At 44.1% G+C, this 23464-nt stretch overlaps 1 protein-coding gene and 1 long non-coding RNA gene across 3 annotated transcripts in view; one reads left to right on the top strand and one right to left on the bottom strand.

Annotated features, from left to right (window-relative positions):
- IRAK1 (interleukin 1 receptor associated kinase 1) overlaps nt 1-6263 on the bottom strand; it is a 157662-nt gene extending 151399 nt beyond the window's left edge. Inside the window, exon 1 of the mRNA XM_033922340.1 lies at nt 5822-6263. Within this exon, the coding sequence (XP_033778231.1) occupies nt 5822-5936 (115 nt within the window). The 5' untranslated portion in view covers nt 5937-6263. The remainder of the gene's footprint in view (nt 1-5821) is intronic.
- The window catches only part of LOC117349201, a 33737-nt gene continuing 16457 nt past the window's right edge, over nt 6185-23464 (top strand). For both annotated transcript variants that reach the window (XR_004537124.1, XR_004537125.1), the window contains exon 1: nt 6185-6337. This is a non-coding gene — a long non-coding RNA (uncharacterized LOC117349201). The remainder of the gene's footprint in view (nt 6338-23464) is intronic.

Here is a 23464-nt window from a genome sequence, read left to right as displayed (position 1 = left end):
CTGAACCGAGGAGACCGGGGCAGGCACCGACGTCGAGCTCGTGGATGGTGTCGGGGTGAGCGATGCCGGTTTCACCACACTCGATGCAGGAGGGGTCGATGCCGGTTTCGCCCGAACCGGGGAGGTATCAGATGAAGTGGAGGCTGAGGGATCCTTAGCTGCGTCCATCTTGAACATCGATTCCCACAATAGGCAACGCCGCTTGAATGAGCGTGCCGTAAGGGTAGAGCAAGGCCTGCACGATTTCGGGATGTGGTCAGGGCCCAAACACTGCAGACAGCGCCAGTGAGGGTCCGTGAGTGAAATCGCGCGTTGGCACTTGCTGCACTTTTTAAACCCGGTGATTGGCCGGGACATAGGCCGGAAAATCTCCGCCGCGAGGTCGAAGCCAGTGGGCCTGAGCCACGTGGCCGGCCCGTTCGACCCACCGGAGGAAATAATCTTTTTTTTTTTTTTTTTTTTACTGAAAAAGAAAAGAACTGTTAACTGTAATTAAAAGAAAGCGAAAACGCGGACAAGGAAGGCAAATTTAACTGAATTCAGCTAGCGCATGAAGAAGTTGAACTTCTCAGCTCCGCGGAAAAGAAAGAACTGAGGAGACACGCCCGGATCTCCGGGTAGGAAGGCACCGGCGCATGCGCGGTGCGGGCATCTAGAAACTTTAAGTTTCTACAAGCAACACGTGCTTGTGAGACGTCCGTACCGGGGCTCTGTCTGATGACATCACCCACTAGTGAGAATAGCTGCCTGCTTGTCCTGGGATAAAATACCTTTCAGAAACTCTTTCAAATCAGTCTCATTAGAAAGAGCATATTTCAAACCCCCTAGAAAAGTGGGCTTCATTTTTCAACGCAGGTTAACAATGCCCGAAAAAGGGGGACAAAGTTGGGAGATGTTTCAACTTACAATTATGTCACTTTTCACACTGTTTTTCCCTGTTTATTTTTACTCAAGCTTTGGGTACAATTATAGTGTTCTTAATTAATGATTATTCCTAACTAGAAATTGAGGTGATAATTTTGTTGCATGCAGATCACAAATTACAACTTGTTTTCTTTTTCAGATCCACATTATTATTAATTCAGTTTAAAATGGATGCCAACGAATCGACTAATAATAATCCTTTTCTGCCAGACTGTGCCATTGGGCAAAAATTGTTGTCAAAGTGTCATGACGGCACATTTTATTCTAAAAAATGTGGGCTCATTTTTTTTACATAATTTGTCAACCGATTAAAAATTGCTTATCACTCGGCGCTCTGAAGTTGAACTGATGGATAAAGACCAAATCTGCCTCCACCACAATCTCGACAAATACGAATTAAAGCAAACATCGTGTTGTAATCCATTTGAAAAGAAAAATCACATTGTTCAAAGTGGATTGTTAAAAGTCGATCTTGCCATGTCTAATGATTTTAGAAAAGTGGCAAAAATAAATATCAAGCCAGGTCAGAAACTTTGCAGTAGATGCAAAGCCCAATACGTTTCAATGAGTGAAGCTACTGCAGCATCTTCATCTTCAGACGATTTTGATATCAGCATAGAATTGTCAATTCTTTAATAACACATGAACTATTTTTTCAGAGGCCCTCCAAGTACCTACAAATCCAAAATGTGGCCCTGCAAAGGGTTTGAGTTTGAGACCACTGCTCTACGGAGACTAGCTAAGTAAAGTTTGCTCTTAAGATCTAAAAAAAACTGTCTATAGAAGGGAACCTACAATTTAGCTTTTCTCCCCAAACCTATCACAGGTCTTCTACTCTTCTCCTCTCAGAAATAGATGTCCTCTTCCCTTTTTCTCTCCACATAGCTATAGTTTGGGTTCCTCTTTTCCAAATGTATCACTTTGTACTTGCTCACATTAATCATCATCTGCCATTTTGATGCCCAGTCTCATAAGGTTCTCTTGCAATTTTTCACAATCCTCTTGTGATTTACCGGTAATAACTTTGAACAACTTTGTAATCAGCAAATTTAATTATCCAACTACTTATTCCCATAACTGATAAATATGTTAAGAAGCAGCAGTTCTAGCACAGATCCCTGGAGAACTCCACTATTAACCTTCTCCATTCAGAATATTAGCCATTTAAACCTACTCTCTGTTTTCTGTCTTTCAACCAGTTCTTAATTTATCCTCCTATCCCATGACTTTCTAATTTCCTCAGAAGTCTTTTCATGAGGTACTTTGTCAAATGCCTTTTGAAAATCGAAATACATAATATCAACCAGCTCACCTTTATCCACATGTTCATTTACCCTCTTCAAAGAAATTCAGTAGATTAGTGAGGCAAGATTTCCCTAATCTAAATCCATCTTTCTTCACAGTGTTACCCTTGAAACCAATTTCTGGTACAGGTAGATCTCTTACATATTCTGACGTAAAGACTGAAGCAAAGCATTCATTCAGTCTCTCCACTATGGCCTTTTCCTCTCTGAGTGCCCCTTGATGATCTAATGCAGTGTTTCTCAACTTCTTCAAGTCAAGTACCCCCTAAGCCTAACAAATATCAACCGAGTACCCCCGCCCAAGCTCTACTCCTGACTCCACCCCATAATAATAGTACTAATTCTAATGCAATTTCTTCCATCCATTTTTCATATACACACAAAGCACACTGTACACAGAGAATATGTTAATTATCATTTATATTTGGGGAGGGTAAGAAGAGGACAAGGCAGATGACTTTAAAATATGCAATGTCACCTCAGTAAAATCTCTGGCCAGCTGGAGGAGCAGCAAAGCCAGCCTCCTGCCGTCAGCCTGCCTGCCTTGGAAGTATTCTTTCTGCAGCATTCTGAATAGGCAGAACGCTGTAGAAAGAATACTTCTGGGGCAGGTAGATGGCGAGAGGCTGGCTTCATTGCAACTCCGGCTGCCCAAAGATTTAAAACTACAGCAGCAGGGAGCTGGTAGGTGGGGGAATTGGGAATGAAGCCTGCCTCCCGCCGTCTGCAAGTGCCCCGGAAGTGTTCTTTCTGCAGCCTTCTGCGTAGGCTGCAGAAAGAACACTTCCGGGGCAGGCAGGCATACGGCAGGAGGCTGGTTTCGTTGCACCGCTGGCTGCCCAAAGTTTTTAAAATAGAGCGGCAGGGAGCTGGTGGGTGGGGGAATCGGGAACTGGGGAGGTCGGATGCAGCTGAGAAGAGTGGGGATGGGGGTGGGCAGAAAGGAGGGATCCCCGGCTGCGGAGACAGGTGGGCAGGCAATATCCGTGGTGGCACATACCCCCAACAAGCGGCTCACGTACCCCTAAGGGTATGCCTACCACATGTTGAGAAACACTGATCTAATGGTCCCACAGATTCTCTCACAAGTTTTCTGCTTCCGATGTACCTGAAAAAGTTGTTACTGTTAATTTTTGCCCTTGTGGCAAGCTTTGAAGAGACACCGCTGCTGTTTGTGAATAGATAATGTACACTTTGGCTGTCTTTTTAAGTTATATTAGTTTCATGTTTATTCTAAATATGTGTTTTAGATTTTGGATGTTATTATTCACTATATAGGGAAAGTGCTTTTAGAGTTTGCAATAGTGTGTCCCTTTTGTATGATTTATAACACTTAGATTTTGGAGAATGTTTGATTTCATGTATCTATGTTCTAAACCATTTAGACATGATTTTTACTTCAATATTGGATGTCTTATGCATGTACTAACTTTTATTGTTTTATTATTTGATTATTTATCTACACACTCCCCTCCCTCTTGTGTTTTCCTTCTTCCTCAATTTTTCTTTTATTACATTGTATTTCTTTCCTTTAGCTCTTCTGTTTCATATCAGTTGATTATTACCCTGCCTGTAACTGATACTGCTTTAATTTTTTTAACTAAACTGTAAACCGTTTAGAAGTTTCTGATAGACGGTATATCAAAATTCAAATAAACTTAAACTTAGGTCCTTTCTTCTATCAAACTGCGATAGCAGTTTTTAGTGCGGGAAGCCATGCTGAATGGCCTGCGCTGCTCCCGACGCTCATAGGAACTCAATGAGCGTCGGGAGCAGCACAGGCCATTCAGCATGGCTCCCCACGCTAAAAACTGCTATCGCAATTTGATAGAAGAGGGCCTTAAACTTGTTTGTTATAGATTTGCATAGTATTTGATCAAACTGTCTCACAGTCAGGGGACTCTCTTTTAGGCACCAAACCCCTATAGCATATCATTTAACCCGGCATTGCATTTAGGTGTTGAATAGCAACAGGGGACAACCCTGACCCACAAAACTTAGGTTTCCTGACTAAAACTTCTCTTCTGCAGAAACAACTTAATCCAGTCCATAACCTTCTCACAAAATCCTCCTATCAAGCACACCTCTTGGATAATATTGCCATTTCCACCAAATCAAAGTCCGAACTTCATAATTCATTAACTATACTATTGGAAAGCATAAGGTAAACACATAAAAAGTGTAGAAATAACATATAAAGACCTTTTCTCCAGGTGACATTTTCATAAAAAAGTATAATTTCAGGCCCCTTTAATTCCCTGAATCAACAAAAAAAAAAAGACCCCACAAAGCCCAGAAACATCTTTAAATCAAATTCTCATCCTATCTTCTCTTCGATCATAAAGGAGGTAAAATCATTTATAAATATGGAAAAGGGGGTGAAATTGAATTTTAAAATTACTTGTCTTTCCAAATCCCCCCCCCCCCCCAAAAAAAAAAGCAAGTCACATAGAGTTACAGGCATATTATTTACCTATTCCCAGAGAACTTACAACCTAAGTTTTTATACCTGATGCAATAAACTTGTCCAATGTCATAATGGGCATCAGTGGGAGGGCAAGGATTTGAACCCTAAATTCTCTGGTTCTCAACCTGCATCTCTAACCACTAGGCTACTCCTGAAAGGAATACCAGGTGACCACCAGTGAAAGGCTGTCAATATGTCTTAAGTTGTGAGAAAACCTAATAAAGGTCACCTTTCCCAGTTTAGGGGCCCCACAAAACCAAAAAATACTATCACTCTTGTTAGAGAAAGCCAACAAGAAAAGCTGAGCACCTGAGAAGTACTGGAACCTTAAATTAGTCTGGGGATTGCAAGGGCACAGAAGAGAGAAACCAGATGTCCCAAAACACAAGAATTATCTGTGGCAGTGACCTTCCAATTCATAGCTCCAGCTCCAACCCCGTTTGGCTATTCTGGGAAGCAGGGAGAAACTAAATGGCTCTCAGCAAGACTGTGTGGGAGATGTGACTGTTGACCACTGCAGAATATAAGTGCTATTGAACTCCAGGTGACCCAGAGCAGCATTGAATCCAAAGTCAGAAAGCACACTGGAAGGGCAAGATGGGACAGAGTAAGCAGAAGATGCTAAAAAAAAGTGGGGTGGGAGTATTTTCCTTCAAATTAAAAAAAGGTTCGACAATCTCTCATCTTTGGTATTTCGTTTTGTCTTTCGCCAGCCCCCTTTCTTGTAATTACTTTGACAACACACTTGCCAAATTATCACACCACTAAAGTGGCGTTTGGGGTTTGTTTTTAAATCTGAAAGAGTGCAAAACTTTCCCTTCTCTTCTAAAGGCTTTCTTCCCACTGCCTCTCTATTAAAAAAGGGGACTCCCTCTTTCTCTAATCCCTCTCCGCTCAGATACAAAAAGAAGAGGTCCCTCCCCTTTCTCAACTCCAGATTTAGGAAACTATACTATCAGCACGACCTACAAGTATTGACAAAATAAGAGATAACATGAATAAGAGGGAAACCACGCATAAAGGGAATGGTAAAAGCAAAATAAGAAGTAGAGAGAGTGAGCAGGATAATTCTCGGATCGCGCTTCTGGCCCAACGCAGCACATCGGAAAAGCCCGGGGCAACTTACCAAATTTATGCCAGTCGGAGTCCTCCAGGGAGCCCATGACTTCATAGAAGCGGCACATGATGTCGGAGGGAATACAGTACAGAAACTCATCCTCCAGATTCCAGCCCCGGGACATCTTCAGCTCCGGAAGCGATGGAGAGGCAGCAGGCACATGGGGAAGGGGGCTGTGGAGGGGGGTGGGGGGTGCGAACTTTCGGCTAACCAATGGAGGGGGGCGAGAAAACTCGCCAGTCCCAACAAAGCAAAACTTCTGACTCACTTCCCTTTACCCGGACCACTGAAGTTCTGCCTGCTCATGTGGGGGGCGGGGCGTCCTGCGCGAGAAAAGACGGGCCGAGGCGGCCATCTTGAGTGTGGCCAAGCTGCTGTTACGGGAAGAGGGAGGAGCAGAGAGCGTCGGCCCCGGAGGGGAGAGAGGTGAAGCTGTGGAACTAGCTTGCTGTTCTCTAACTTGGTTTGCACTGCAGCAGTTGCTTCAAGGAGTAAAAAGTGGAAGACATTGTAGGTGCTGCGGAGGTATTGCAGTGTTAAGTGATTTGCCCTAGATTAAAACTGCACTATTTTCAGAAGCTTTTCAATAAATGATTGGTTGGCTTCAGGATGAATGGTAGTGTAAGGATCTGTTTAATTACGGCTCCCTAAAATGTTAATTATTCCTTTATAATTCAAGATGTCTGTTTAAGTCTCGCCTGTTTTATTCTGAGTATGTTACTTTTGTAATGCCGTCCATGAATAGGCGGTTGATAACTCTTTTAAATAAATCAATCCTGATTCTCTGTTCTAGCCATTAGATTGGTCTTGCCAGAGTGTTTGGCTTACTGTAAAGCACAGTTACTTACTGTAACAGGTGTTATCCAGGCAGGCAGATATACTCACATGTGGGTGACGTAATCCACGGACCGTCCCAAGTGCATCGCCACTTTAATAACTTTAGAAAGTCTGCGACCCACCACACCGCGCATGCGCCTTTCCGCCCAACTTAGGCTCGCAGTACCTCAGTTCCATAAGCAAGCTAAGAAGCCAACCAGGGGAGGTGGGTGGGGGTGTGAGAATATCTGCCTGCTGTCCCTGGATAACACCTATTATAGTAAGTACGAGGATGTCTTTACAATAAATTTTTGCATCGAACAATTGCATATCAGGCTGCTAGTTGGGATTCGGAGCTGTGTATTTTGTTTGCTTTTTCGATTTCATATATGCATTTCCAAAAACTATTAAAGACATCTCTGGATCTGGAAGATATTGCGGTCTAGAAATGTATTTTAATGTAATGTAAGTAACTCTGCTTTATCCCAGCATAAGCAGGCAGCATGTTCTCATATATGGGACTCCCTGGCTTACTGCAATGGGATGGAGGGAGTGTTGGCCATTAAGAAAATTAATTTTGCACTACTGCTTGGGTGAAGTGACCATCCTGTCTGGAATAAAATTCCAGACAGTAGTGAGATGTGAATGTATGAACTGAGGACCAAGTAGCAGCTTTAGAGATCTCATCAATAGGAGTAGAACGCAAGAAAGCAACTGAAACTGCTATAGCTTGGACTTTGTGTGCTGTCACATGATACCCGAGCATAACAGAAGGTAATACAGGCCGCCAACCATATGGAGATAGTTCTCTTGGATACAGGCCGGCCCAACATATCAGTATTTTTCTTTTTAATCTTTATTCATTTTTAAACTCACAATAAGTGTAACATAAAATTCATACATTTTATACTTTAACATCACTTAATATATCTTTAAATTCTAACTCACGTTAATTATCCCCCCTCCCTTATACCCAACAATTATTCATAAACGAAAGAAATCATAAAATATTCCCACCCACCCGCACCTGGACGTGAATGAACAAAAGGGAAAAAAATTAATATTTATTCTATGCAGTAATTTCAATCTTTACAGTATCTGGTTAATGGCTCCCAAATATCCTGAAATTTCTTAAAATTTCCCTGCTGCATGGCAAATATCCTTTCCGTTTTAAATAAGTTACGGCCCCTACAATCTGAAATTCAGCACCAAATCACATAAGAGAAATTACATCCCTTGATAAATTTAAAAGCAGCTTAAAGGTCTTTCTTTTTAAAGATGCATACGATTTATGATAGTCCTTTTAAGGACGGTAATGGAAGTCTGTTCCCTTCCATTAGCCTTGTATTTTAGAAAATTTGCCTGTTTCCCCTTCTATTTGTTTTTACCCTCCTCCCATCTTTTTTCTATCTAAATATTGTACTTCTGCCCAGTTACCTCTCGTATCATAAGTCATTGTTTGTCAGTGCATCAGACTGTTAGTGTTATCGTATTGAAATTTGTTTAATATATTTTTTATAATTTCTTTTTATACTATGTAAAACCACTTTGATATTTTTAATAAACCTGAAACCTGATCAAAGGAGATGAACAGTTGAGGAGATGTTCTATGCTGCTTAGTCCACTGTAAGTAATAAGCCAAAGTTCATTTGCAGTCCAAAGTTTGAAGAGCCGTTTCTCCAGGATGAGAATGAGGCTTGGGGAAAAAAACATTGAAAGCACAATGGATTGATTCAAATGAAATTCCATGACTACTTTTGGGAGGAATTTTGGATGGGTGCGAAGCACTACTTAATCATGGTGGAACACTGTAAAAGGCGGATCCGCTACCAACGCTTGAAGCTCGCTCACTCAACGAGCAGAAGTAATGGAGATTGGAAATACCACTTTCCAAGTGAGATATTTAAGATGAGCCGAAAACATTGGTTCAAAATGAGGCTTCCTCATTCTAGAGAAAACAACATTAAGGTCCCAAACCACTGGAGGCGGTTTGAGGGTGGTTTGTCATTTCTTTAATAAGACATTAACTATTTTTTTCTGCGGCCCTCCAAGTACCTACAAATCCAAAATGGCCTTGTCTCCGTACCCGCAGCAACCAGGTTTTTTTTCGTCCCTGTTTCAGCGGGTTACCCATGGGTAACAGTCACCGTGTCATTCTCTAATTCAGAACAACACCATCTCATGTCATCTCATGGGGAGAAATTGATTGTTTAATGTAATAATTGTATATTTAATAGTGTGTTTTCAGGCAGTTTGTATGATTTACCATTTGTATTGCACTATCAAAGTTTAAAAATCAATAAAGATTTACAAAGATAAAAATTAAAAAAAGAACACCATCTCATGTTAAACCTGGCAAAGTTTCAAGTTTATTAGGATTTTATATACCGCCTATCAAGGTTATCTAAGCGGTTTTTACAATCAGGTACTCTATGAGATCCAAGAAGGCCACAGACCCATCTAGCTGAGCAGTACGCCATCGAGTTTTTCCCCTTACAACTTTTGAATCGCTGTCTGAGATACCTGCCTTCTCTAATGCCGAAGCGGAGAGGACGCAGTGCCCCTGGAGCCTTGTGGCAGTCCGGAACAGTGGCCTTCGGCAACATTAGGGAACTTCGGCGTATCCAGGAAACACCTCTGGCGTCGGGAGACACACCGGAGACACTCTGGAGGGGTGGAACGAATTCTCCTTGGGCTTGGAGATTCTTATACTCTATAAAATTTTTAACCAAATCCTTATTTTCTGAAGAATCCTGTACAGAGATAACACTAAGCCCCGTTGCCAGAGCACCTCACCCTCCTCCTCAGATTACCAGCTCCCCACGAGAGGAGGTGCTCCCGGAGCATGGGCAGTACTTTCCCTCGGAGGCCATAGACAGCAGAGAGAGGAGAATGGTGACAAACTCCCATTTACAGGAGAGTTTGGAAGAGACTGAGAGACCAACAACTGCAGGGGTAAATTTGAACCTGAGTAAAGCTGTTCAAGAGGGGACATCAACTGGTGAGACTTTTCACTTTACAAATGCTTCTTTTATTGAAAAACCCAGAGAGGTAATCCTGGATTCCCTTTGGGATCTGGTGGCAGACTTGGCAAAATCTGTTAAACCCCAACTAAATCAGTTGGAAGAAAGACTTAAAGTTCAAGAGACTATGGTGAGAAATTTGAAAGTTGAAATTGATGATACAAAATGCTCTTTATAAAATATCCATCAAGAGCTGAAAGTTTCTAAACAGATTAGAGAAGTATTGATTAAGGATAATACCAATTTGAGAAGGAAGCTGGAATCCTTAGAAAATTTCTCCAGAAATAATAATCTTAGATTAATAAATTTTCCAAGGGTTGCAACAATATCTCCAAGAGATATGGTGAAACGTTATATGATGGAAATTTTGGAAATTTCCGAAGATATGTTGCTACCACTTACTCAAGTCTACTATTTACCTATTAAAAGAGATGAAGAACAACAACGATTACAAGAAAGGAACCAGTAACCACTTGAAGTTACAGCAATACTGGAACTTTCCGATATAGAAATGACCACCCTGGCGACACTTTTGATTACTGTTGCCTTAGCACTAGATAAAAACTGGTTGCTCAGGCTTTTACAAAAAAATGTATGGGACTTAAAAGGAAATGTGAATTTCTTCTTTTAAAACCAGGGGTTATAGCTTTGGGGCAACCTTTTTTTCTTTGACATCCATGTAAATGTGTGATACAATATCGTATGAAAAAATATGTTTTCTTTGACCCAAGCCAGCTGACAACATTCTTGTCTACAGCGCCTCAGGCTTAAGGGGATTTATGAGGGCAATCAATTATTAGTTTCCTGTCTCAGCTTAAAGGGTCTATTTCTTCTTTAAATATCAATTTAGTTTGTTAATGTTTATTCAATTTTCCGCTATATATAACTTGAATCTCCATAGGTGGACTTGAGTTGAAGTCAAGCCATGATGATTTTCTTATTATTAATGTTTGAGATGTTACAGGTCTCAAACACGCGGCCCACAGGCCGCATGTGGCTCTCCAAGTTTTATTTGCGGTCTGTGGTCTGGACTGGATCATTCTCTTCCTTTTGGAGCAGCAGCGTGTCTGGCCGGTTCGTTCTGTTCAAAGCCCCTTCCATTTCCCTTCTCTCCCCCGGAGTGTGACAGCTTTCTTTTTTTTTTTCGTCTCCATCCATAGATCCACCTTTTCTTAACTACCCTTTCATCCAGCATCTCTCCCTCCTTCACCACCATCCCAGGGTCCACCATCTCTCCCTTTCATTTCCCAACTACCCTCCTATCCCATATCTCTATCTCCCCTCCACACCATCCCTTATGTCCATCATCTCTCCCTTTCTGTTCCTTCCCTCCCTAAATCTCATTGTCCATCATCTCTCTCCCTCTCCTCTATTTTTAGACCCATTATTTCTCCCCCCCCCCAAAGTCAGACATATGCACGTCTCTTTGAAACCCCCCTTCATGTACTTCTACACCAGGGCCCTCCTCCCCTGAAGGTCTGTCCCCCCTGAAGGCCTATGTCACCATCCCTGGTCTGTTCCCCCCTTGAAGGTCTGTTCCCCCCTTGAAGGTCTGTTCCCCCCTTAAAGGCCTGTCCCCCCCCCCTTGAAGGCCTGTCCCCCCTTTGAAGGCCTGTCCAACCCGAAGGACTGCGCAAACACCCCCACCCCTGGGAAGGCCTCCGTGTTCCCCCTGGCCTCCCCGCACCGTACCTTATAGGTGAAGCCAGTACTACCGTCTTTGCAAACTGCTTTGAGCTGTTTCCTCTGCTGCGGTCCCGCCCCTCCTCTGACATCAGAGGCAGGATCGCAGCGGAGGAAACAGCCTCGAAGCAGTTTGCAAAGATGCTAGTACCGTGATCTGCTCTGCAGGCTTCACCTATAAGGTAAACGGTGCGGGGAGGCCAGGGGAGAAGCCGGACGCCAGGATGGGAAATCGGACGCTGGGAGGGGAACCGGACACCGGGGGGGGGGGAAGCCAACAGCAGCACTTCCCGACTGACCCTCCCTCCTCGCCTTCTAAAGCTTGTGCGGCAGCAGCCGCCCATCAAGAGCAGAGCTGCCACTCTTGCTTTAGAGGGTGAGGGGAGAGGGTCCGAATCGGGAAGCTGATTTTTTGGTGTTTTAAATCAATTCGAATTGATTCACCCAAAGTGAATCGGTGAACCGATTCGAATCGTGAATCGGGCAGTACTAGTCAACAGCCATCAAGAATATTCTCTGCTGCTGGAAAGATCTCTCCAAAGTGATTATCAAGTATGGTGGAGCAATATTTGTCTTGTTGCTAAATTTGAAAGAGTTCTAACGGAAAAAAGAATTGCATTTGCTACATATTCACTAATCTGGTCACTACTACTCCAATATTGTACGACTTAATGCCCCCTTTCTCTGCATGGTGAATTATGACTTGTTCTTTAAATCGTATATGTATGTATTTGCAATCATTTAGCATGGGTCCTATGTTAATACACTGTATTGTATTTAATCATTCATTGTATTTCTATTTGTACTGTTCTGTTATATTGAAAAGACTCTATAAAACTTTGGAACTTAAAAAAAAAACCAACTTAAAGTGACAGTACACTTTACCACTGTCTGTACTGGGCTCCATAGATGATGTCACCTGCATATGAGAATATGTTGCCTGGTTGTCTAAGGATACATTTTTTATATCTTTCTTTGCCCTTACTGTCCTGTGGCGCTCGCATGGCTCTGCCCTTCCCTGATGACTTTACTTTAAAAATTTACTCTCCTTTTTATCTTATGAGACTTGCCATCACTATCCACAGACCTTGCTCATCTGTCTTGAACCATCATATCCAGGGCAATTCTCACTGTCCAATTAGTAGGCACCTACTACTCACTCCTTCCCCTCCCCGATGACCACTGTATACCAAGTTTCTAAGTTTTATTTACATTTGATATACCGCATTGGTAATAACATCTTTTAAAAAAAATTTTTTAGAAATAAAATGGAAATTAGAAATACAATCTAATAAAAAAAAGTTTAAAATTAGTTGTTTGTGCTTAGTCTTAAACTGTTCCCAATAAGTCCGCAATGATCAAAGTTTGTAACATATCATCCATAAGTTTTTAGCCTATCATCTGTAAGCATCCGTGAAAAGGAATTTTTTAAATCTTTCAAGGGTAACTTCCATTCGAATATAGTTTGGAAGAGCATTATATAATTGTGGAGCAACAACTGAAAAGATGCGATCTCAGATGGATAAATATGTGGTATGTCTGTAAATTCTGTTGCAGAAAATGAAGGGTACGAGGTTGTGTGAAGGGGATTACATAATTTTCCAAGGTTAAGTTTTAGTTTAATGTAGTTTAGGACAGAGATCCATTAGCTTGCCTATGGGTAGAAATTCCATATGGAAGAGGGAAAAGGATAGTGATACGAATGTACTACCATCCGCCTGACCAGGATGAACGGACAGATGCTGAAATGTTATCAGAAATTAGAGAGGCTAACAAACTGGGTAACACAGTAATAATGGTTGATTTCAACTACCATGTTATTGACTGGGCAAATGTAACATCAGGGCATGCTAGGGAGATAAAATTCCTTGATGAAATCAAGGACTGCTTTATGGAGCAGCTGGTTCAGGAACCTACAAAAGGTGAAGCAATTCTAGTATTAGTAGAGTGCGTGAATTGGTAAGGGAGGTAATGGTGCTGGGGCCGCTTGATAACAGTGATCATAACATGATCAGATTTGATATAATCCCTGGTATAAGTTTCCACAAGAAATCCAATACAAAAGCATTTAAGTTAAAAAAAGGAGACTATGATAACAGGAGGAGAATGGTATAAAAACTTAAGGTGCAGCTGCAAAGGTCAAAAGTATACATCAGACTAGATATATTCCATGTATTAAAAAAGAAGGAAGGAAGACCAAACAGCAGCCAGTTTGGTTAACGAGTGAGGTAAAGGAAACTTTTAGAACTAAAAGAGAATCCCTCAGAAGGTAGAAAAAGGATTCGACTGAAAATAATTGTAAACACAAGGAATGTCAAGTCGAAAGCAAGTTGCTAATAAGGAAGGCAAAGAGAGACCTTGAAAGGAAGATTGTGCTAGAAGCAAAATCACACAGTAAAAACTATTTTTTTAGGTATATTAAAAGCAATGACACTTAGGCGGAGGAGGAGGAGGAGAATCAGTTGGACTGCTAGAGATGACCGAGAGATAAAAGGGGTTCTCAGAGAAGACTGGGACATAGTGGAGAGATTAAATTAATTCTTTGTCTCAGTCTTCACTGAGGAAGATGTGGAGGAGATACCAGTGCCAGAAATTGTATTAGATTCTGATGAGTCAGAGAAACTCATACAAATCTGTGTGACACTGGCTGTTGTAATGGGTCAATCTGACAATTTGAACAGTAGCAAATCAACTGGACCAGATGGTATATATCCCAGAGTGCTGATAGAATCAAAAAATGAACTTGCAGAGCTATTGTTAGCAATTTTTATTTAAAAACCAGCATAGTACCGGAAGACTGGAGGGTGGCCAATGTGATGCCAATTTTTTAAAAGAGTTCCAAAGGTGATCCGGGAAATTATAAACTGGCGAGTCTGATGTCGGTGCCAGGCAAAATGGCAGAGACTATAATAAAGAACAAAAGGACAGAACATATATGTAAGCATGGATTAATGACACTGGTCAACAAGCATTTTGCTACTGGAGTTCTGTCACCTGTACCTTAACAAGGGCCACATACTGATTCTAAATCTGAAAACAGTTTTCATTTATCACATCCTGTTTCTAAGTTATGTGTCAGTTTGTGTTTATATAATTTTAATCACTAACGCTACCGTGAAGTGTCGGTATTTTATTGTTTCTATAACACAATATTGCATTTTAAGACAGTTCATCGATCACATATACCAGAAATTTAAAGTTTATACTAAAAAGTGATTGTGCTGCTTTTTCTACCTGTGAATTTTTATATTTTGTTTGCTTTTTGTCTAAGATATTATAATTCTTTAGCACTCTCCAGACCAGTAGAGGTTAATCTTTATGAATGGGTATATATCCAATCATGACCAGCAGGTGGAGACTGAAAACAAAACTGTGGAATAGTACATAAGATATCCCCTTCTCTATTCTCATCAGTCTACTTCAGTCTCCAGCAGATGTTGAGTGATCTATACCCATCTCCCTTGGTAGGGCTGTTGGAATTTGTTTAGGAGTTTTCTAGTCCGTTTTTGGCTGGATTGAGCTTGGGTGGGCCCTGTTTGGGGGTCCGTCCGACCTTGGGGGTGTCAAACCCGGTGGGTCTCGAGCGGGGTCCCTCCCCCCACTTCCAACACCTCCCCACATTTTTTTAGAGGTTCCTCAGCGGTAAGCCTTGCCCCCTAAATCAAGCAAGGAATATTGCTTTGAGAGCCTGTGGAGTCTGTTCTGTAAAAAAAAAAAAAAATCCTGAGGTAGTGCTGGTCTGGAGGGCTGTTTCCCTTTAAGATAACTGTATTTTACTGTATTTTTCATCTAACTTTATTTATAGCTAGGTCGCGTATGGAGCAATGAGCACTTCTCAGGGGAAAAAGTGCTCATTGTGCTCCAGATGCGAGGCACTCATGGCCGGCCTGTGCAAGCGGTGTGCCGGCCGGTGCAGTGGAGGAGTTCCGTCGGCAGCGGCTGCAGGCGCCCAGAGCTCCCCTAGTGCCTCGCGAGTCAGCTAGGAGCAGTGGGGAAGCCCGATCTTCCCCCACCGCCCTCGAAGGGATTCCCCGAACCGCCGACGGTCAGGGTTCAAAGGATTCCCTCTCAGCTGATTTTTTGACAGCTGATGCCGACTTACCTGTTTTAGCAGCTGGGACTGTTCAGGCTTCCCAGCCGCTACAGGCCATGGAGGGAGCTTTTTGGCGGGAACTTCGCCATATTCTCAGTCTTGCCTCTCCATTTTGTCTGCAACCTCAGGTGACCTTCCCCCTGTTTTGGACAAACAGGGGCATGTTTCTGCTGGGTCCCCTGCTATGGCAGGGAGTCCCTTGGGACCCCCAGGGGTTTTTTCCCCTGATTTAATTTTTTCTTTATGCAGAGCCTATTTTCAGGCGACTGGGGGTCCCGTATGAAGCCAGGGGGTTTCAGGGATTGGGGTTTCCTCCGTGCCCCCTGTGGCTTTGCCTCCCTCTTCTCCTTTGGTGTCCCCTCCTCCTCCTCCTCCCTCGGCCAAGCGCTCGCGGGTGACTTGGGATGAGGATTTATGGTCTGAGGAGTGTGTCGGCCTGGAAGAGGACCTGGACCTTTTTGAGGAGTTCCAGGATCCTCTTGAGGGGAAGTCCGCTGGCGGCGGGCTGTCGGGTTTCCCGCCTTCTGGCAAGGAGGCGTCCATGGTACACATTTTTCAGAGGGTTGAGCTACCTGACCTGATCCAACAGGTTTCGTCGGTGTTACGTTTTGAAGATGCGCCACCGGAGACTCCGCGTGTGGGGAACCCTCTGCTTCGGGGGATCTGTACTGTTTCCTGCTCTTTTCCTATGCATCAAGTTATTTGGGATATTGTTCTGGTGCAGTGGAAAATGCTGGAGGCGCTGTTTTGGTTGGGGCACGCCCTGGCTCATTTGTATCCCATACCGGAGGGGGATCGGGCTATGTTACAGTCGCCAGTGGTTGATGTGGTGGCCTCGGCGATTTCTAAGTCGCATACCATGCCTGTTGAGGGCGGTTCTGCCTTACGGGACTCTGACGAGCGCAAGTTGGAGGCCATTCTTAAGCAGAATTTTCAGTTCTTGGCTTTGGGAGTCCAGGCAGCCTTTTGTTGGGGGGCTGGTGGCTCGTGCCTTGTTTCGGTGGCCTGAGCACGTCCTGGATCATGAGTCGGATGACTGGTCCTTGGTGGATCAGGAGGTGGCGAAGATTGAGATGGCTGCTTCGTTCCTCTTGGATGCTCTTTATGACTTGGTGCGGATCTCAGCTAAGTCTATGGCTTTTGGCGTGGCCGCACAGCATAATTTGTGGCTTTGCACGTGGTCGGCGGATGCCGCATCCAAAGCTAAGCTTACTAAATTTCCCTTTCGGGGGGGTCCTTTTTGTTTGGAGAGGATTTAGATAAGTTGCTTCAGACTCTGACGGACTCTAAGGTGCCCCGCCTGCCTGAGGACTGTACCCGCCAGGCGTCTCAGGGTGGCACTGCCCGGGGGCGTCTGCGGGAGTTCTGCAAGTATCGCCCTGGACGTGAGGCTGCTTCTTTCCGGGCTTCCGTTTTTTCCCGGGGCAGGTTTTATCAGCGCTTGCAGTCCTTTTGGGGGGCCCGTCGGGGGACTGGGAATCCCTCCGCTAATTCCCCCGCTGCCCGTCCTGCACAATGACTCCTTGCCTGCGCCCCCTTTGGTTCCAGTGGGGGCCCGGCTGCACGATTTTTTTTCCCGGTGAGCTGAGATCACGTCCGATCAGTGGGTCCTGGAGGTGGTGCGGGACGGTTATGCTCTGGAGTTTGCCCACTCTCTGCCAGATCTTCTCTTAGTCTCTCCTTGTCAGGCGGCAAGGAAGACGCAGGCCTTTCGCCAAACCCTTCAGCGTTTGCTAGATCTCAAAGCAGTGGTTCTAGTGCCCCCTCAGAAGTGCGGCACCAGCAGGTACTCGATTTACTTTGTGGTGCCCAAGAAGGAGGGGACCTTTCGGCCCATTCTGGATTTAAAGGGGGTCAACAGGGCTCTCAAAATTCCTTCATTTTGCATGGAAATGCTGTGGTCTGTCATTCTGGTGGTTCAGCCGGGGGAGTTCCTGACTTCTCTTGATCTGACGGAGGCCTACTTGCATGTTCCCATTCGGATCTCTCATCAGCGCTTCCTTCGCTTTGCAATCTTGGGTCGGCACTATCAGTTCTGTGTGCTTCCTTTTAGCTTGGCCACGGCTTCCCGGACATTCACCAAGGTGATGGTGATCGTTGCGGTGGCCTTGCGGTCGGAGGGCATTCTGGTATATCCCTACCTGGATGACTGGTTGATTCAGGCGAAGTCGTTAGAGGAGAGCACCCAGGTTACGGTTCGGGTAGTGAAGTTTCTCCAGTCTCTGGGCTGGATGGTCAACCTTGCCAAGAGTCGGTTGGTCCCGGCTCAGCATCTGGAGTACTTTAGGGTTCTGTTTGACACCTCCTTGGGGAAGGTCTTCCTTCCAGAGGCCTGGGTAAGCAAATTGTAATCTCAGATTCACCTCCTTTTAGCATCCCGGTGTCCTCTGGCGCAGGATTTCCTCCAAGTCTTGGGGGTCGATGGCGGTATCCTTGGACGTAGTGCGGTGGGCGCGGGCCTGCATGTGTCCTCTTCAGTATGCTCTGCTCCGGAGGTGGTCGCCCCAGAGGCACAGTTTGGATGTCCCTGTCCCTCTGCGAGGCTTGGCGCGCTGCAGTCTTCAGACCTCTCATCTGGTTCAGTGGGTGAGTCTGGATCTACCGCAGTGGATGGTGCTTCTCACGGATGCCAGTCTCCTTGGTTGGGGGGCTCAGTGTCTGGGTCACTCAGCTCAGGGCACTTGGTCCACGGAGGAGGCGTCCTGTTCGATCAGTGTGTTTGAAACCAGAGCCCTCCGTCTGGCGCTGTTAGCTTTCCGCTCCCTTTTGTTGGGCAAGTCGGTCAGAGTTCTGTCAGACAATGCCACAGCGGTGGCTTACGTCAATTGGCAGGGAGGCACCAAGAGCACTCAGGTGGCACAGGAGGCGGCTCTGCTCATGCTTTGGGCGGAGTCGCATCTTCAGGACCTCTCGGCCTCTCACATAGCCGAGGTGGAGAATGCTCAGGCGGACTTCCTCAGTTGTCACATCTTGGATCCCGGAGAGTGGTGTCTCAGCCCCGTGGCTTTTCAGTTGATAGTGCAGTCTTGGGGTCAACCCCTGATGGATCTGATGGCCACGAATGGCAACGCCAAAGTGCCCCGCTTCTTCAGTCGTCACAGGGACGGTCTGGCTGAGGGTCTGGATGCTCTAATTCAATCATGGCCAACGGAGGGGCTGTTGTACGTGTTCCCTCTGTGGCCATTAGTGGGCAGAGTTCTCCGCATTGTTCGCCATCTGGGTCTTGTGGTTCTGGTGGCTCCGGATTGAATTCGTTATCCGTGGTATGCGGATCTGGTGAGGCATCTGGTGGTGGATCCTCTTCCTCTGCCTCTCTTGGACAATCTTCTGACACAGGGTCCCATTCTCATGTTCGACCCGTCTCCCTTGTTTTACGGCTTGGCTCTTGAAAGGGGTCGCCAAGGTAAGAAGGGGTATTCAGATAAGGTGATTTCTACTCTCTTAGGGTCCTGGAGGCTTTCTACCTCTCGGGCCTATGTGTGGGTTTGGCATCTCTTTGAGGGGTGGTGCCAGGTGCAGGGAGTGGTCTTTCTTCGCGCTTCTCTGCCTAACATCCTAGAGTTCTTGCAGGATGGCCTGGATAGGGGCCTGGCTTGGTCTTCTCTTTGCGGCCTTTTCAGGTTTTCGTGAGTTAGTGACAGGTCAGTGTTTGACAGCCATTCCTGATGTGATTCGCTTTTTGCGGGCAGCCAAGTTGCTCCGGCCTCCCGTGAGACCCTCTATTCCATCTTGGAATCTCAATCTGGTTCTTTCTGTTCTGGTGCGCCCGCCTTTTGAACCGTTGGGCAGCTGATCGTTGAAGGACCTTACTCTGAAAGTGGTCTTTTTGGTGGCCATTACTTCCGCTAGGCGTGTTTCTGAGCTACAGGCTTTCTCTTGTAGGGCTCCCTTCTTGGAGTTCTCTAGGGAGCGGGTTGTCTTGAAGCCTGTTCCTTCCTTTCTGCCAAAGGTAGTTTCTCCTTTTCATGTCAATCTGTAGTCCTCCCGGTGTTGGGTAGTTGGGAGGGCTCTTCTGAGCAAAGACAGCTGCGCAAGTTGGATGTTGGTCGGATTCTTCGCTCTTATGTACAGTGGACCCAGGCGATCAGGAAATCAGATCATCTCTTTGTCCTGGCGGGTCCTCATAGGAGGGCTGGCGCTTCTAAGGTTACTATTGTACACTGGATGAAGGAGACTATTGCTTCTGCTTATCTTCTGAGGCAGAAGCCTGTTCCGGAGTTTCTCAAGGCTCATTCCACTCGGGGGTCAGGCGGTTTCTTGGGCTGAGTCTTCGCTCGTGCCTCCGGTGGACATTTGTAAGGCTGCGGTTTGGTCTTCCTTGCATTCCTTTGTCAGACACTACCAGGTAGATGTTCAGGTGTGTGTGTTCTGGTGTCGGCCCTTCAGGGGTCCCACCCGTGATGGGAACTGCTTTGGTACGTCCCATTCATAAAGATTAACCTCTACTGGTCTGGAGAGTGCTAAAGAAGGAGAAATTAGGTTCTTACCTGCTAATTTACTTTCTTTTAGCTTCTCCAGACCAGAAGAGGTCCCCACCCTGTCTGTTGGGGCTGTTGCGCAGGCAGTTTTGTTTTTTGCTGCGGGTTCTAGTATTTTTCTAGGGCCGAGGAGAATTAAAGAACAGCGGCCAGGGCTCAGCTAGCTTAGCTGGCGAGCTATGGGGACATTTGCCTTCTGGTATCTCTCCTCTGCATTTTCCAACAGCATTTGAGTATGTTAGTTGTTGCTCCTGTTTGGAGTATTGTTTATTTCTGTTTCCAGTTCTTAGTTCTGCTTGGCTATTCGGCAGACTGATGAGAATAAAGAAGGGGATATCTTATGTACTATTCCACAGTTTTGTTTTCAGTCTCCACCTACTGGTCATGATTGGATATATACCCATTCGTAAAGATTAATCTCTACTGGTTTGGAGAAGCTAAAATAAAGTAAATTAGCAAGTAAGAACCAAATTTCTCCTTATTATGAACAGACGAGGTTGTGTTAACCAACCTGATAATTTCTGTTATGTCTGTGGACAATTTACTGCACAAGATCAGCGAAAGAATCTGTCCAGCAGACTTCAAAGTGCATACAAGCATTATTTTGGTTGTATAGCTGGTGACCAAGATAAAGTGTGGGCACCTCATGTGTGCTGCACTGTCTGCTATTCTGGATTAATACAGTGGCTGAATGGGAAATGGAAGACGATGCCTTTGGTGTGGCGTGAACCATGGTGTGGCGTGAACCAACAAATCATCATTCAGACTGCTATTTTTGCATGACAAAAATTGCTGGATTCCCAAAGAGGAATAAATAAAAAATTGTGTATCCTGATTGCCCATTAACAATTAAACCCATTCCTCATGACTCGGAGAATCCAGTTCCAATTCTTCCTTCCACATATGCAGCACAATGTGCCGAAAGTTCAGATGAAGAATGTGCCTCTGCTGCTGTGGAGTTGTATGAACCTGAAGTGGATGAAAAATAACCTCACCTGCTAACTCAAGAAGATTTTACTGATCTGGTTTGAGACTTGTTATTGTCAAAGGAGAAAGCAGAATTGTTGGGTTCAAGGCTGAAGCAATGGAATCTTTTAAGGCAGGACACCAAAATATATATTTTTTTCCGTGATCGTCATACCGTCCTGGCTTCCTTTTACCAAATGGAAGGAAACATTTGTTTCTGTACTGATATTAATGGTCTCGTGCAGTAACTGGGATATGAATATGTTTCTGACAAAAAAGACTATTCAGTGATTCAAGCAAAGCAAGCATTAAAGCGGTACTTTTACACAGTGGAAACCAGAAGCCATCTGTTCCTTTTACTCATGCAGTTGGGTTGAAGGAAACATTTGAGTCAATGGAGACACTTTTAAAACTCACACGCTATGCAGACCACCAGTGGAATCTTTGAGGTGATCTCAAAATTGTGTCACTCCTTCTGGGTCTGCAACCAAATACATGTGCTTCTTGTGTCTTTGGAACAGTCGTGATGATGCCAACCACTACAAGCAGAAACAATGGCCAAACCGAGATGAATCTGTATCTGGAAGATACAATGTGAAGCACCTGCCATTAGTACATCATGAGAAAATCTATCTGCCAGCACTTTGCATAAAACTGGGTCTACTGAAAAATTTTGTCAAGGCGATGGACAGAAATGGTGATGCGTTTCAGCACCTAAGAAGTACGTTTGGTTTCGAAAAAAGTGAATCCAAAATCAAAGAAGGTGTTTTTGTTGGATCCAAAATCCAGGAACTGATCCTTGATGTGTTCAAACATAAGCTGAATCAAGAGCATGGGAAGCATTCGTGCTAGTTCAGAATTTTCTTAGTAATCACAGATCAGAGAATTATGCTGTGCTTGGGGAGAACATGCCAGCTAATGGGTGCCAGAATGTCACTTAAAATGCACTTCTTACATTCTCACCTCAACTTCTTCCCACCCAATCTTGGTGATGTCAGCAATGAGCATGGGGAAAGATTTCATCAAGATATCAAGGTGATGGAAAGCAGATATCAGGGAAAGTTCAATTCCAGTATAATGGAAGACTATTGTTGGTTCTTGCAAAGAGAGACAAATATACAGTACAAGCATAAAAGCAAGTGTTTCAAACATTTCTGAATATGCTGACATCACTTTTGTGTGAGTTAAGAGAAGCGTAAATATATGTTAAAACATGTCTCCATATTGTCTTCGTGTTTGTTTTCAGAGTAAACTCCTTAACACAAGTTTGGTGGGACACAGTTCATACTTGCAATATTGTGCTGATATGACAAACTGTCTAAAAACTCAGTAACGGGTATCTCAGAAACCTGATGTGCTAGCTGAATTTCAATTACAGATCTAAAATCAGCGTAATTAAATTAACTAAGAACACTTCTTAAGTTCTGTTTTTTGTTGTTGACCAATGTGAGAGAAAGCCAATATGGTTTTAGTCAAGAGAAATCTTGCCTCAGCAATCTACTTCATTTCTTTGAAGGGGTGAATAAACATGTGGATAAAGGTGAATTGGCTGATATTGTATATTTGGATTTTCTTTTTTTTTTATATCATGTTTATTAAGGCAGAGGATAACCAAGTACAGTGCGAAGAAACAATGCAAAGAAAATAGTCTAGCAAATGTAGGATTTTCAAAAAGCATTTGACAAAGTACCTCATGAAAGACTTCTGAGAAAATTAAAAAAGTCATGGGATAGGTCAGATAATGTCCTTTTATGGATTGAAAGACAGAAAAAAGAGAGTGGGTTTAAATGGTCAAAATTCTCAATGGAGAAGGGTAAATAGTGGGGTTCAATAATATATACAGGAATGATAGAGAACAAAATATCACCTCCAATACCCCTCTCTTGTTCTTCACAAATATAAATTTGCTTAGAATTATGAAGAATATTCTTCCATTCATATAATGTCTTAAAATAACTCAAAATAACTATTTAAAGGGGGAAAGAGCCTCAGATTCCCATGTGCTGTAAGTATCAAACTGAATAGAAACATAGAAAAAGACGGCAGAAAAGGGCCATAGCCCATCAAGTCTGCCCACTCTAATGACCCACCCCCCTGGCTTTACCCTCCTAGAGATCCCACATGTATATCCCATTTACTTTTAAAATCTAGCACGCTGCTGGCCTCAATCACCTGTAGTGGAAGTTCATTCCAACGATCAACCACCCTTTTGGTGAAGAAATACTTCCTGGAGTCTCCATGAAATTTCCCTCTCTTGATTTTCAGCGGATGCCCTCTTGTGGCCGAGGGTCCTTTAAGGAAGAAGATATCATCTTCCACCTCGATACGGCCCGTGATATATTTATACGTCTCGATCATGTCTCCTCTCTCTCTTCGTTCCTTGAGTGAGTACAGCTGCAATTAATTTCAGCCTTTCTTCATACGGGAGATCCTTGAGCCCCGTGACCATTCTGGTGGCCATCCATTGAACCGACTCAATTCTCAGCACATCTTTTTGGTAATGTGGTCTCCAGAATTGTACACAATATTCCAGATGAGGTCGCACCATGGATCTGTACAATGGCATTATGACTTCGGTCTTCCTGCTAACAAA

Source organism: Geotrypetes seraphini, chromosome 1 (assembly GCF_902459505.1).
Source record: "Geotrypetes seraphini chromosome 1, aGeoSer1.1, whole genome shotgun sequence".
NCBI lineage: Eukaryota > Metazoa > Chordata > Amphibia > Gymnophiona > Dermophiidae > Geotrypetes > Geotrypetes seraphini.
The sequence above is the reverse complement of the archived record's forward strand: the minus strand, read 5'-3'. Positions and strand labels throughout refer to the sequence as shown.